The 14,541-nt window shown below is 35.0% G+C and overlaps 2 protein-coding genes across 3 annotated transcripts in view; one reads left to right on the top strand and one right to left on the bottom strand.

Moving 5' to 3' along the window:
• LOC136217504 (uncharacterized) overlaps positions 1 to 14,541 on the top strand; it is a gene marked incomplete at its 5' end in the record, with an annotated part of 222,921 nt that overhangs the window by 175,240 nt on the left and 33,140 nt on the right. The gene's annotated exons all lie outside the window — the stretch shown is intronic.
• LOC136216889 (steroid (22S)-hydroxylase-like) lies at positions 5,759 to 9,220 on the bottom strand. Of its 2 annotated transcripts, none has more exons than XR_010683395.1 (7): positions 8,989 to 9,220; positions 8,266 to 8,587; positions 7,729 to 8,191; positions 7,505 to 7,652; positions 7,001 to 7,131; positions 6,625 to 6,747; positions 5,759 to 5,961 (listed from the first exon to the last, which is right to left on the bottom strand). XR_010683395.1 is itself a non-coding variant. In XM_066003432.1 (7 exons), the coding sequence occupies exons 2-5, from the start codon at positions 8,434 to 8,436 to the stop codon at positions 7,061 to 7,063; spliced, it is 543 nt and encodes a 180-aa protein (XP_065859504.1). In that variant the 5' UTR covers positions 8,437 to 8,587; positions 8,989 to 9,220; the 3' UTR covers positions 5,759 to 5,961; positions 6,625 to 6,747; positions 7,001 to 7,060. The 2 variants fall into 2 exon arrangements, 1 of the variants encoding a protein (XP_065859504.1); XM_066003432.1 differs by having other exon boundaries at positions 8,039 to 8,191.

The following is a 14,541-nucleotide window of genomic DNA, read 5'->3' as shown; positions in this document are numbered from 1 at the left end:
GGATCTTTCCCTCGAAGGAATCCAATATTGCTCGAGCAACACTGTTACTTGCTTTCTGATTTGCCTACTTTGATTCGAGCTCCTTAACACGAGTCTCATGAGCTACACCTTCAACCAGACCAACCTCTATGGACTGGAGATGGTTGAAAAGCTGAAAAAGAAAAGAGTTAGAAAAATGAAAAATGAAAAACTAAAAGGAAAGATTCATAAGATACGCACCGGCATAGCTTTTCTCTTGGCTTGCTTTAGATGGCTTGAAGGCGGATATTTTCGTCGATTCACATGAACAGTTGGCATCTGACGAATCATCTTATCCACATCATTGAGCATGATGTAAGATTCCAATGTTAAAGACTGTGCATATTTAGCACACCAGTATTCGCCAAGATTTGGCTTCTCTAGCTACAAAGACATGGAAAATGTAAGCATAAAAAATAAAGTCTAAAATCGAGAGGAATGATAAGAAGTGGGTGCCAAAATAGACACATTTGAATGGGTGGAAACCAAGCCCTCAACTAGAGAAGAGCTGCTTGTGCTGCTGGACGGAGAATGGCATAAAGGCACCTTCTTGCCAATGGATAAAGCCCCAGATTTGAGCTTGTTGGCAGAAGGTATAACCTCGACCTCAGCTGCTGAGCACTTGCCCTCCTTCTTATTCAAGGCCGCCTTAGCCTTCTCTAGAGCCGCATGGGCTTTTCTTTGTTTTCTACACTCTGCAATCAGAGAATTCGCGTCCCTGTCAAAGGATGAAAAGCATTAGATACGCAAAAGGAGAAAACAAACATACCTTCACTAAAGTCTTTATAAGAACGGTAATAAAGAATGCCATCACGGATCTCCACTAGAGGGACACCCACCTTCTTGAACTCCAAAACTTAATCGCATGTCCAAAAATTGGCCTTGATAGACCTCATCAAATTCACATTGCTTTCCAACTCGAGGTTCAGATAGAACTTTCTATTCGCATGTTCCTTAGGGTTATAGTTCCATGACCTGGGAAACCCTAAGGAAACGCCATTCGCCTCCTTGATGAAAAAGTACTTGCTCCCCTAGTTATGGATGTTTGACATCTTACAGTCAAAACGGGAATAACCCCACAGCCGTTGGAAGGTGAGGTGATCTTCCACCTCACGCTTGGTTAGCGTATGCAGGGAATGGAAGACCCATGGACTCAAAACTATTCCTAGATTCATCACAAGGTACGAATCACATATGATATATATCTAGCCACCCGTTAGGACGAAGCTGGCAAATAGGGATTCCAAAGAAATCTCAAATGTTGCCTACCACTTCGGGGACAGGGTATTAAAATCCCCTTTCTATGTGGCTTATATACACCGTGAAGCACCTCATTGGGGTTGAGCAGGATGGTGATAAGGCCCTGGGACTACACACTCAGCCGCCTGCAGCCAAGGATACAAACTCTTCAGGGCGACAATCACCTCAAAGTCAATTTTTGACTAGGTAATTTCCATTTTAGGAGCGTTTGCTCCCTTCTTCTTCTTTTTGGGGGCCGAAGAACTGACTTCTTCCCCCTCCCTGGAAAGGGGATTATGTGCCTCCATCGTCACGACCGGAGTTGTCACCGGAGGAGGCTGATGAATGTTCTGAGATACCCTTTGGGGCTTCTCAAAACCCAAAGTCCTCTCAGATGACTCAACAGAAGAATCTAGACTCATATTCAAAACAAACGAAGTACATGAAGTTGTCAATAGGAAATGGGCATTTACATGAAAAGAGAAAATCAAAGATGAAGGTCTGAGAGCGAAAAGAAGGAATTCTGGGAGTAAGAAGTAAGGAAGAATACGAAGTGAGAATTCTATAAAGGGAAAATCCACCCTTATAAAAGAAAGGGCGTTGGTACCTAGGGAAATGGGTATAGATGTGCCACATGTCTTCCTCTGAATGGCAAACAAAAATGTTCCCACACAGCGCAATCAAAGCGCAAGCACGCCATGAAGGTGAAAAGTCGTAAATGACCTGAATGTCATTTTGGGGGGCTTCTGATAAGATCCGCATCTCTAGGGAAAACTAGTAAAACCCCACATATAAAAGGACATGTTCGCATAAAACACGGCCACGTGGTAAAAACCTCGGATATGAAAATAAGGCATACGCCAAGTGAGAACTAGACTCGCTAAAAGAGGATAGATACACCAATTAAGGTTGATACGCCACCATTACGACTAAGCCGTTTTTAGGAACCTCCATAATCAGTACCATTAAATAGTTCATTAACAAGCCTGAAGAATGTGCAATAAATACATTAAAGAGCACTAAATCATAGATTTTGCATGTACTACAAATATGGTTAGAGAATCTAGTATAAAAACACCAATCCCAAGGAGTATTAGGTATGCATTCTTAATCTTTACTATACTGCTTTTGAGTTTATTCTTGGAATTATTTCTGACTTTGGCATCAGAGTTTCCCCCACTGAACCCAACGAAACCTCCCATTGGAAGGCAAATTAAGCAGAAGCGAGAGCATATATACAGAATGATTGGGGTACTGATTCGGTTAGAAGCCAAATTAAACATGAATCTGATGCATTAGGAGAGCTACTTTTATAGGATGAAGTTATCTAGCAGCAACATTCTCGAGTTCAATGGCTATTGGGGGGTGATGTGAATACAACCTTCTTTCATTCGAAGGTGTCTACTTTAAGGAAGACAAATTCACTTCTAAACTGCAAGATGAAAATGGAAATTGGTTCGCTAGGGATGATAAAATAGTAGTGCTAATGTGGAATTATTTTTCCACTCTTTTCGCTAATCTAATCCTTCTAATGTTGATGCTATATTTCAAAAGATGACGAGCAGGGTAGAGATGGATGGGAATGCAGTGCTAGTAGCCCCCATATCATCGGAGTAAGGTGAAGGTAACAATTAAGGAATTCCGAATAAAGCTTTTGGACCTGATAAGATGACATGGTTTTTTTATCAGGCAAACTAAGACTTGGTTGGGGACGAGGTGATCGATTTTATTTTGAAATTCATTGATATAGATGAATTACAAAAAAAAATCATACTCATATTACTCTTTTCCAAAAGGTAAAACAACCCACTTTAGTGAATGATTCAAGATTGATTAGTCTTTACAGTGTTCTATATAAGGTGATATAAAAGGTCCTTACTAATAAACTAACATTTGTGCTGCCTGATGTTATTTACCACACACATATTGCATTTGTCCTTAGTAGATTGATCGTATATTGTGCTTTATTAGCTTTTGAGATTTCTCATTCAATGAAGATGCGGTTGAAAGGAAGAGTTGGTCAGTTTTGTCTAAAGCTGGATATGAGTAAAACATGTGATATAGTGGAATGGAAGTTCCTAGATAGAGTTATGAAGTAGTTGGACTTCTCGGATCATTTTTGTTTTTTGATAATGTAGTGTATCTCGACTGTCTCTTTCTCCTTTTTAGTGAATGGTCAATCGAGAGCTCGTCTTGTTCCGGAGAGAGGATTGAGGTAGGGGGCCCCATTTCTTCCTATCTTAAGTAGATATGTAAACCACTACATTACCATTTTCCAATTCACATCTATACTGGCGCCTTTTTCACAATTTGTCAATATGAAACGTGTAAATTCGAAATGTAATAAGGATAACTTCTTTAGTTGTTATTAAAATTCGAGTCCATTCAGATTCGAGTCGTAAAAAGTTATGTGAGCTAAAATAAACTTGGGCTAACCATTTTAGATGTTGGCCTAAAACCAGTTTAGCGTCTAAATAAAATCTCATTGTGATAAATAATAATGCAGGAAAGCATTATATAAAATGTACATTTTAAATAAATATACTGGTTTTTTTACACAAAATGTACATTTTAATTATATAAAATTTAGGGTAATGATTTATTAGTCCTCTGATTTTTACCTAACTGATTGTTTAACCTTCATATTTTAGAAAACATATTATAAGGTCCATATCTTTTATCATTGATAATCTTTTGGTCCTTCTATCTATATATTTTAGATTTTTAACCATTATATTCACTATAAACATGCAAATTGAAAATAAAGGAGTAAGGTCATTTTGCATCGCACTATATAGTTGTCCTGAAAGCTAAGATATATTTGTTTAAAATCTAAAAAAATAGACAAAATCATTAAAGGGTTGACGGTGATAAAAAAAATGGACCTTATAATTTGTTTTTCAAAATAGTAGGATTAAACAGTGTGTGATGTAAAAATGTGGAGACTAATAAATTGTTTATCCTAAACTTAATTATGTAATGACCCATCTAAAATGCTATGTATTTTTTCTTGAACCTATTATGCAATTAAATTTGTAACTTTTTATTATTTAATAAATTGAACTTTCCAAATTTTAAGTCTACCAGATGTTATTTATTGATTTGACGCACATTAAATTTATCAGATATGCAATATAAATTTCATTGGCATTTTGATAAATTAGCAAATAAATGTTTTATGATCTCAAAGTTTACAATTTCAGGGTATTAAATGGAAAAAAACATACAAATTTGAGTGTGATAAGTTAAGTATAATTAACTTCAAAATATTAAAAAAAAAAGTATACAATTATGTATCAAAACTTTTTTCTTTTACTATTTCTATATTTGGCATTAAAATCATTCAATATATTTTTATATATTTTATTGTATATTTATAAAGGTAAATAATTGTTCTACCAAAAAAAAATAAAGGTAAATAATTATAAATTTTCTATATTTTACTAAATCAAGTATGTTATTATAAAGTCCTTAAATTGTATCTTAATAAACTATTTAATATCTTTATTTATTTTTTATATATGAAAATACACAATTGTCTCTAGTTATATAAATAAGAAAACTTGTATTTTAATTTTCAAATTTAATCAAAATAGTTCAATGGAAGTTTAATTCCTATATTTATTCCTTTTAGTTTTTGTTATAATTTTTATTTATTCTTTAGTATTTTTGTCCCCTAGAAGGTGTGGCTCTAGCAAGTGCACTAGGTACAAGTAATAAAGTGATAGTAAATTATCGTCTCCACAGGGATAGAACAAGCAAAAGTCACTGATATTTAAATAGAACAATCAAATTCTTAGAACGGAGAGTTGGGTGACTTAAAATTGGACTTTGAGTAATTAAAACACTACACCATAAAACCCCTACTGCAACCAAGTGAAATTGTTGGCTTAGACCCCTTTTTGAGTTGCAGTAGGCCAAAAATAGGCCTAACGCAACAAAAATCCAATTGTTGCGGGTGCTCCTGTAGCATTATTTGCTAATGCAACAATTTATAAACAATAGCAACAATTAACCATTGTTGGATATTTTTTAATTAATTGCAACAAATTTTTGATTAAAGCAACAAATTTACAAAAAAATGCAACATGTAATTATTGTTGCATTTAATCTAATGCAACTAATTTATTTAATTTTTGCAACAATTTTAATAGTTTCTGCAACACGAATATTGCTTCAATTGCAACATTGATATTATACTTTGCAACAATTTTAGTTCGAATTTGCAACATAATTGGTTGAAATTGCAACAATTTTAACTAGCATCTGCAACATATTTATTAGCTTTTGCTACAATTCTAAGTGAAACTTGCAACATATTTGATCGCTTTTTGCAACATTTATAATTGAATTTTGCAATAATTGTAATCTGCATCTTTTTTGTTGCATTTCCTTTTAATAATTTCAACAAGTAATAAATGCAAATCTTGACTAATTTCGAAAAGTGTAATATAAAATATGACAAATATATTTACAAACAATGATCCAAATCATACATGCACAATCTCTTACAAAATAAGATAAGAGTATCATAATATATGTCCAGTACATAGTTTTCAAATTCTAAGAAACAACAATCTTTCATCAATGTCACTCGTTAGCTTCTCCTTTTCCCAGGCAGGTCCCTCTAGACCAAAAAGCTCGACAGCAAGCCTCAACTCAGGATCAGCTAAGAGTATGAATGATTGACAAGCAGTATAAGACCTGCATGACCAGAAATCATTTAAGTTAATGCACTTTTTAAATTTTATTTACAATTCACCATAATATTACAAACGAAACATGACCCCAAAGTTTTGATGAAGGAATAAGCAGGGATATGAAAGATTGATGAAAAGATTGAAGATTTCCCTTGGTTGGGAGTTCAAAATGATGCTGAAAGGAAAAGATAAGATTTCCTTCGAATCACACAAAATCAAAACGAGGGAATAAGTTTTAGCCCTCATCTTCTTAATAACAAATATACAACATATTCGATGTTCAATTTTGGAACAGATCAAACACGGTTTTTATTCAAACTGAACATGAACAAAGGAAATGAGGACTGTTTACAAATTCATTTGATTTCTTCAATCTGTTTGAAATTAAAAATCAAACATTTTAAGTTTTTAAATTCTCAAGTTAAGAGGTATTGTTATAGTTTTGTTAAAAAAGAGCAGAGCATTAGAGCTGACTTAGAACATCTGCCAAGCAAATCCATTTGATAGACCTTAACTAACAATTCACTAAACCAGTAGGTTCACAATCTAGATCCACTCATAAATAATTCACAATATTTCAATCACGTTATATAGTCATTTCATCTCAGATAATGGTCGACAAAAGGAAGAAAGAACATCAGAAATTAATAGTTCGTCTGAGAAATACCTAAAGACGTCCCCAGAACTTTCGATTTAATGGAATTCTGATCCTCAATAAACCCGCCGCCAGAAGCCGTTCAGCTCCTCCGCCTATGCCATGCATTCGGGTCACGGGATTCTTTTCGAACGACTGAAAATAAAGGAAATAAAAAAACATTAGATTTAAGGAAAATCAGTAAACAAATATCAGAAGTCTGCAGCTAAACTAAAGTCTACTTGAATTTATTGTAGGAGAACAAGTACTTCAATTGAATCATTCAGCTTAAACATCCAAGGGACTAAATTTTCGTAGAACGAAATGATAAAACTGATATATTTTTTTTCCTGTCCTTATTTTATACAACCACCAAATTGAGAAAGTTCAAAAGACAGAAAAATCTTACCTGAATTTGCTTGCTCAAATTGATAATTTTCTGGAATATTGGCAATGTGGGCTCTTGAGCTTAAGGAGTTTCTTCTTTTGTGCTTGATTCACTATCCTCCTTCATGGAAGATGTAGTTTCCTGAGTTAATTCTGAACCAACAACCACAAGTTCATTCAGATCAGATTCTAATTTAATCAGACTTATGAAGAGACTCATACTTTTGGAACTCGACTAAGGACAATTGACCCAACAAAAAATCTATCTGTTTTTAAAAAAAGTTAAAATAATAAGAAAATAGTTAGAAGAAAATAAACACATAGAACTTAACCAAAAACGATAGAACTTGAAGCCATCAGACATAATTGATTAAAGCATATGGAAAATAAAGAAAGTATTCATCTCCCTAATTCTAGGTTGGCCCTATGAACTCTCTCCTTTTTATTTATTTATTTTGGTAAACTGAACTCTCTTTTTAGATTACAATAATAGAAGTTACATAAATAACGAAGGAAAAACAGATACCTTCTTGGCTAGTTTCAGTATCTTGAGTTTGAACTGGAAGAGAGAACCATAAAATAAGCATCAGTAAATTCCATATTTTTATAATCATCCAGTTCAATCCCTTCTCTCCTGACTGCTTCTTAGCTTTTTCAATTTCCCTGTGTTCCTCCTAAATATAGAAATAATCATGATTTATCAACGTTAATTAAGCATTACAAAAATTAATTAATTAATGATATGCTTACCTTTAGCTATTGAAGAGCATTGGGATAAGCTTGCAAAAAGTAGATAGCTAAAGATATGGCTACTGATGAAGTTTCATGTCCAGCAAACATTAAACTCAACACTAAATCTAGAATTTGCTCAGTAGAAAGATTAGAATGCTTTAAAACCCATCCAAGCAGATCATCTTCCTCTTCTAATCCTCCTTTCATTTTTTCAATTCTCTCCTCCATTTTCTTCTCTATGAACTTCAATATGGTCAATCGAGACTACAAATTACTAATTAGTTTCATTTTCTGGATTAGGAAATTAATTAATTAATTAATAGAATACCTGTAATGCTCTTCTATAGGCGGTTCCAGGCAAATTAATAGGAGCAGAAACAACTCCTTTCATGAAAGTAACATATTCTTTCTTCAGCTTTTCAGTCTCTGGTTTTCCAGGATCCATGCTCATTATATGTTTCGCCATCAAGTTGAATGTGAACTATACAGTATATATATATAATTAATTTGATTGTATTGTATTGGTTTAATTAAATTAATAATAATATTTAATACCTTTTTGGCCTCATCTTGAGCTGAAAATGTAGAATTGTCGGACCATGAATTAAGAACAAGCAAAGTTTGATTCTCAACTTCTCTTAATAGATTCCTAAGCCTAGCATGACTTAGAAAATTAAGAGATATAATCCTCATATCTCTATGCATATCTCCAACTAAAACAAGCATAGACCATTTCCCAAGAATTCCACCTATGCTTTTTGGATAATAACATTCAAATAATCTCCCTTCTTTTTGCAGTATGAATCTATTCAATCCAGGATCTGCAGACACCACCGTTGGCTCCCCAAATAAATTCGATTTATAGATGTTTCCATACCTGAATATTCAATTCAAAACACAATTAATTAATTAATTAATTAGCAGTAGATAAGAGTTAGTTATTAAGAGAAGTAACCTTGAAATATGAACTAAAAGACATAAAATAGCCAACAAGCATTAAACCATTAAAATATATAGAAGTTATAGACAAGAAGATGATGAATTTAGACAAGCATTAAACCATACCCACAAGTTTAATTACATCTCTAGAGAAATTAGACAAATAAATAAATCTGCACACTTCCTTTATAAATGTATAATCTATTGATAGGAAGCTACTAGTGTTGAAAATAACAGTAAAAGATTCACTCACACAGTTAACATAAATTATTATCCATAGCTTTATTAAGTTAACATGTAAACCTTGAGGGAGCAAATATTGGGGGAAAATGACAAAACCTTTAAAATTATATCACATGTGCCGTGAGAAGTGGAGGAGATGGGGGCCGCGGTGGAGATCGAGAGGTGGAGGAGGTGGAGGCGATGGTGGAGAAGCCGCTCCCTGTTTCTGGCACCGTGAGAAGCGGAATGACTGGAGATACGAACGGCGGTGTGCAAGGTGGAGGTGGCGATGGAGTGGAGTGGAGGCGGCGATGGAGTGGACTCGGTGGAGATTAAACCCTAGAAAATAAGAAAGGGAGAAGAGGATATGGGTAAAGAAGACGATTAGCGAATGTTTAACAAAATAAAAGATTCCATTTTATCAATTGCTTAAAAATTATAATATTTAAAAATTATAATTTTGTTACTTAATTAGTGAATGGTTAACAAGAAATAGAATAAATCCAAATGATTAAGACGTATGATGTTGTATTAATTGGTTAGAGGTTCAATATTCCACTTCTACATTTTAAGTAAATTTTTTTGTATTTCATTTATAAACGGGAATTACTTGTCGGGTCTTTACTAGTACGAGGATACCATTTTCTGGCCCTGCCCCGTACCTGCCTACGGGGACCATTCCCGTCCCTGCCAAAAAACGGGACGGGGCCCCGACGGATACGGGTATTCCCTGCCCCACCCAGTTGTATCCCTAGTTCTTCTCGATTAATTTTTCTCATAATGAACAGTGATATTGCCAAGTCCGGCCCGGTCCAAGCGCGTATAAGCCCGCCAAAAACTGGACGAGCTTGAACTTTACGAATTTTACATCAGACAGGTCCGACCCAGACCGATATATATATATATATATATATATATATATTTATTTATTTATTTATTTTATATAAATTTATAAATTATAACTTAAGTTTTAGCTATGATATTTATATAAATTATAATATATATATTTATTTTAATTATAATATATAAATATAAATGGGTTTGGATGGACGGGTTTGGGATTCATATCTTAGGCACGAACCCAGCCCGAGCACGATTAAATTTCTTACGGGCTGGGCTAGGCTAGTTTGGGCTTGTCAGGCTTTATTAAAAGCCCGGCCCATGCCCAAGTCTAATAAAAATTAGAAAATTTCTTTTATAAGTTTATATATTAATAAAAAAAATTAATATTTAATTGTTTCGAAAAATTAATACTATATAATTATTTTCAAAAATTAATATTTATATATATATATATATATATATATTAATAAAATAATAAATTATCTTAATTGCAACATTATATATTTGTTAGTTTTTCTTTATTTTTGTTGCATTGGATCACTTAAATGTCAATGCAACAATTATAATTTTGTTGCTTTTCCGATTTTACCTTATTTTTTGTAACAATTTAAACAAATTGTTGTATTAACTTGCTTAAAAGCAACATGAAAAGTAACAATTAATATTTTTGTTGCATAATTTTTTATAATTTTGCTAATTTGAAGATTATTGCAACAAAAATGCAACATTATTAAAATACAACAAAATAAACTCATTTAATGCATCAATTTTCAAGCAACAAATTCAAATTTGGTTGCATTAGGGGGTTTTATGGTATAGTGAAATTAAATGCAAGAAATATAATACACGAATCAGAGTTAATAACAAACATGCAAAGTAATTCTAGGGTGGGTCAGGATAATAGAGGATAGGCTGGAAGCACAACCAGGCGGCTAGTGAACAAGCAGATTTCTCCCTAATGAACAATATCATGCACATAGATCCAAGCTAGCTTCAACTAATCTCACTAAGGTCAGGTCTCCCATGTTCCAGAGATTCTTCTAAGAGTACGCAAACTAGTGTAAAACGTAGGCTCACAAAGACTCTTATGCATTAAGAACACGAAAGCATTTTAACGGTGAAGCTAAAAACCCTTGGCACATTAGTTAATCATGTCTCCATCGTTAAGTAATGCGTGTCAGATGGTATTTTTTGGTGTCTAACCCAAGTCTCCTCCGTAATTATTCGACTAAAGTATAGGCTAGCTAGACTTATAATGAATTAAACACCCAACCTAACAATCATCTAAAGATATTCTTGCATATAATAGGGAAGAAAAACCACTTACATCCACCAAACTAAGGTTGGCTTCAGCCCGTAGAGTGACTACTCATTCTTTATCACCATGCAATACAAGAAGAAAGGAAGCTTAAGTTTGGTCTATATTAGACCTTCTCTTATTGATGATTCTGAAATTGGAGTTCTGATCTCCTTTGATACAACACCCTAAAGTGGGTTTAAATAAACAAGAAAAATAATAAAATACTAAAGGAAAGGCAACTACATAGAAATCAGCAGCTGAGAACAGTCTGCCGAAACAGACAAAACAGTCTCGGATAACAGATAAACGTTTTGTAGCAAAAGATAAAATAACATACAGTAAAGGATAAAACAGCACAAGCAGACAAGTCTGCCTATAAAAGGACAATGTTCTCTTTTCAATAATCCATTCAAGATGCATGCGAGGACTTTTTGACTTAGAAACATTACTAGAAGAGAGAGATTCCACAAAATAAAACAACAAATCAACTTATTCGACCATGCTCCAATTGGTGTTTAGAGCGGACACTGGTTTTGGCTGCTCTTCATGGTGGTTGATATACAAATGATGCACATGGTGGGCTAATATATGGAACCTTTTGAGCTGAACCGTCCACTTCTTGCCATGGAATAACTTGTGATTGTTCTTCCACTAAGGATTTAACTATGGTAGGCTGCTTTTCCAGATTGTTCTCCTGTTTCCACCAATAGTTTTCAGAAAAGTCAGGCATTTGCTCTGAACCTTCCTCGCATTCTTCTTTGGTATCCTGAAATTGTTTTCCTTTTTTAAAAAAATTTTCTTGATCAAATCTTGCAAAGAAGAAGAAGATTTTTTCATGAACCCATTCATTTTAAATTCCACTTTCTCATCATGTATGTTCAGTATTAATTTGCCTTTGTGCACATCTATTAAAGCTCTACTTGTGGTTAAGAATGGTCTACTTAAGATTATAGGAACATGAGAATCCTCATCCATATCCATGATAATAAAATCAACTGGTATGATAAATTTATCAACTTTTATGGGCACATCTTCCACAATTCCCCTAGGGTACTTGATGGATCTATCCATTAGTTGCAAAGAGCCTTAGTGGATTGTGGCTTTCTTAAACCAAATTGTTTATAAATGGAATATGGCATCAAATTTACACTAGCATCCAAATCACATAATGCATCAATTTTCAAATGTCCAATAGAGCATGTGATAGAAAAACCCCATGGATCTTTTAGCTTTTGGGGGAAAAGACTGCTTGTTCTGCAAAATTGCTGAATAATCTGCATTCAATTGTACTATGGCCACACTTTCAAGTTTCTGCTTGTTCTCCAAGAGCTCCTTCATGAATTTAGCATACATGGGCATCTGCATCAAAGCATCAATAAAAGGTACATCAACATGAAACTTTATGAAAAAATTTAAAAATTTATCAAATTATTTTTCCAATTGATGATGCTTTAATCTCCCCGGATATGGAATTTTTGGTATGTATGCAGGAACAATCAGATTCTCTAGAATGATTTCAGGAACAACTTCTTGAACAACTCGTGTTTGTGCTAGAACAACGTTATTTTTAATCTAAACAATCTCTAGTTGTTCTTCTATCCATTTGTTCTCTGTCGGAACAACTGTTGTGGTTGTTCTCTTTGGCTCAAGCAGTTTTTCACCATTCCTAAGCATGAATGCTTTCACCCATTCTCTTGGATTTGGTTCGATCTTACTTGGAGAAACTTAATTGTTCTTCGGGATAATGACGCGCCTCAGCGGCGTCGGTCACCACTGAGGATGACTAAGGGATAAGTGTACCCTGTCATTATCAAGTAATAAAATCTGGACAAGTCCAGGTATCGAATCCACAGGATTTATTCCTGCAAGTATCGAGCTACTTGGTCTCAGGTGTTATCTAGGCTGTGTGGGTTTTGAGTTGTTTTGATTAAGTTAATCTACTCCTAGTTGAATTATTCTACTCCTAGCTAAGTTATACTAATTTGAACTAAGTTATTCTACTCCTAATTAAGTTATTCTACTCCTAAGTAAGTTAAACTACTCCTAGGTGATCTTTCACTAATGCAATTACCCTAAGGAACATGGTATGAATGATAATAATGAAGATATGTTATTAGGTCAATAGATTAAAAACCTAATCTAAGTCACTTGTATTCAAGGCGATTAACCCTACTTACCCTCCTGAAGTCCCTAGTGCGTCATTCCCTTGTAAGGCCGAAACTAGGTCTAAGGCTCAGCAATTTGGGCTTAATCAACTAAGAGGTCGTCAAAGCTAAAATAAATAGATAATAGAACGAAATAAATAGATTAAATAAATAGATTAAATAAATAGATCATAGAACGAAATAAGAGCTAAAATATTATTAAAGGCGAAGAACATTGTCACGGGATACAATTAGCCTAGGATTCATAGACTATATCAAAGGGTACAAACATAATTAGATGAAAGGTGATAAGAAAATCCCTTTCAGGGAACCTGTCTACCCTGCGGCCGGCTTCCTAGGTCTTAAGGATGGACCTTGAATAATCCTCGATGGACGGAGCTTCGAAGGTGCTTCAATGGAGGTTGAAGGAGATGGAAGGGGTGGAGAGGATTCTTCAAGGTTGAAGGCTAAAGTAATTACAAGACTGAAAGATGTTTAATTTACAATTGGAAATTCCTATTTATAGACGCGGTTCGGGCCCTCTTTCTGACCTAATTCATATCCTTTTGCATGTGGGAAGTCGTGGGGTCAATCGTGGCTTTGTAGGATCGGGAATCAGTCTTTTGACTGATTCCCGCAGGGCAGCTCGCCGAGTTGGGCGAGCCAGCTCGGGGAGCTGGCCTGCGCAGGCCAGCTCGTCGCGAGCTGGCCCCTGCATAGCCAGCTCGGCGAGCTGGCCTATGAAGGCCAGCTCGATGCGAGCTGGCCTCGGTGAGCTGGCCCCTTAGAGGCCTGCTCGACGGGCTGGCAGTGCCAGCTCACCGATGCGGCCCAAAAAGGCCATTTCGACGAGCGGGATTGCCTAGAACGCCTTGCACGACTGCTGGATGTCCCGAAACACAACTTTCACCCGAACGCGTTCCTGTTTTAGCCTGCACGTGCACGAAAACTCCAAATAACATTAGTTCTGAGGCTAAATTGACCCGCCAATCGCTTATTTTGAGTGAACACTCCGTTTGGTGCGACTTTTGGCGGATCAATTAGCTATAAAAGATAGTGGAAATTTAACGTACATGCCAATTTGGCCATATTTGCCTAAAATAACCAGAAAACGAGCCTAAACAACGAAAAGTAAACAGAACATATCCAATTTCTAACTAACTCATACAAAAGCATATAAATGCGAGAATTGCTCGCTTATTCATAAAATAACGCTAAAAACCGTCCTAAAACCGTACCCAAAGATATGGGTTTTTGACCCTTATCAAACCTCCTCGCACTTAAAACTTTACTTGTCCCCAAGTAAACTAAAAACTAAACCCGCAATCACAAGCAAGTTAGAAAACCTCCTAGTTTGACTAGGTGCTTGACACAATTTCGAGC

This window comes from Euphorbia lathyris, chromosome 2 (assembly GCF_963576675.1).
Source record: "Euphorbia lathyris chromosome 2, ddEupLath1.1, whole genome shotgun sequence".
Classification (NCBI taxonomy): domain Eukaryota; kingdom Viridiplantae; phylum Streptophyta; class Magnoliopsida; order Malpighiales; family Euphorbiaceae; genus Euphorbia; species Euphorbia lathyris.
The sequence above is the reverse complement of the archived record's forward strand: the minus strand, read 5'-3'. Positions and strand labels throughout refer to the sequence as shown.

Bases quoted from the DNA above. Each gene is read 5' to 3' on its own strand.
- LOC136216889 (XM_066003432.1), bottom strand. From the start codon at position 8,436: ATGCTTGTTTTAGTTGGAGATATGCATAGAGATATGAGGATTATATCT. The intron at 8,192-8,265 runs GTATTAAATATT...TATACTGTATAG, and splicing joins CTCAAGATGAGGCCAAAAAG to TTCACATTCAACTTGATGGC. The intron at 7,653-8,038 runs GTATTCTATTAA...TTCTATATTTAG, and splicing joins CCTATAGAAGAGCATTACAG to GAGGAACACAGGGAAATTGA.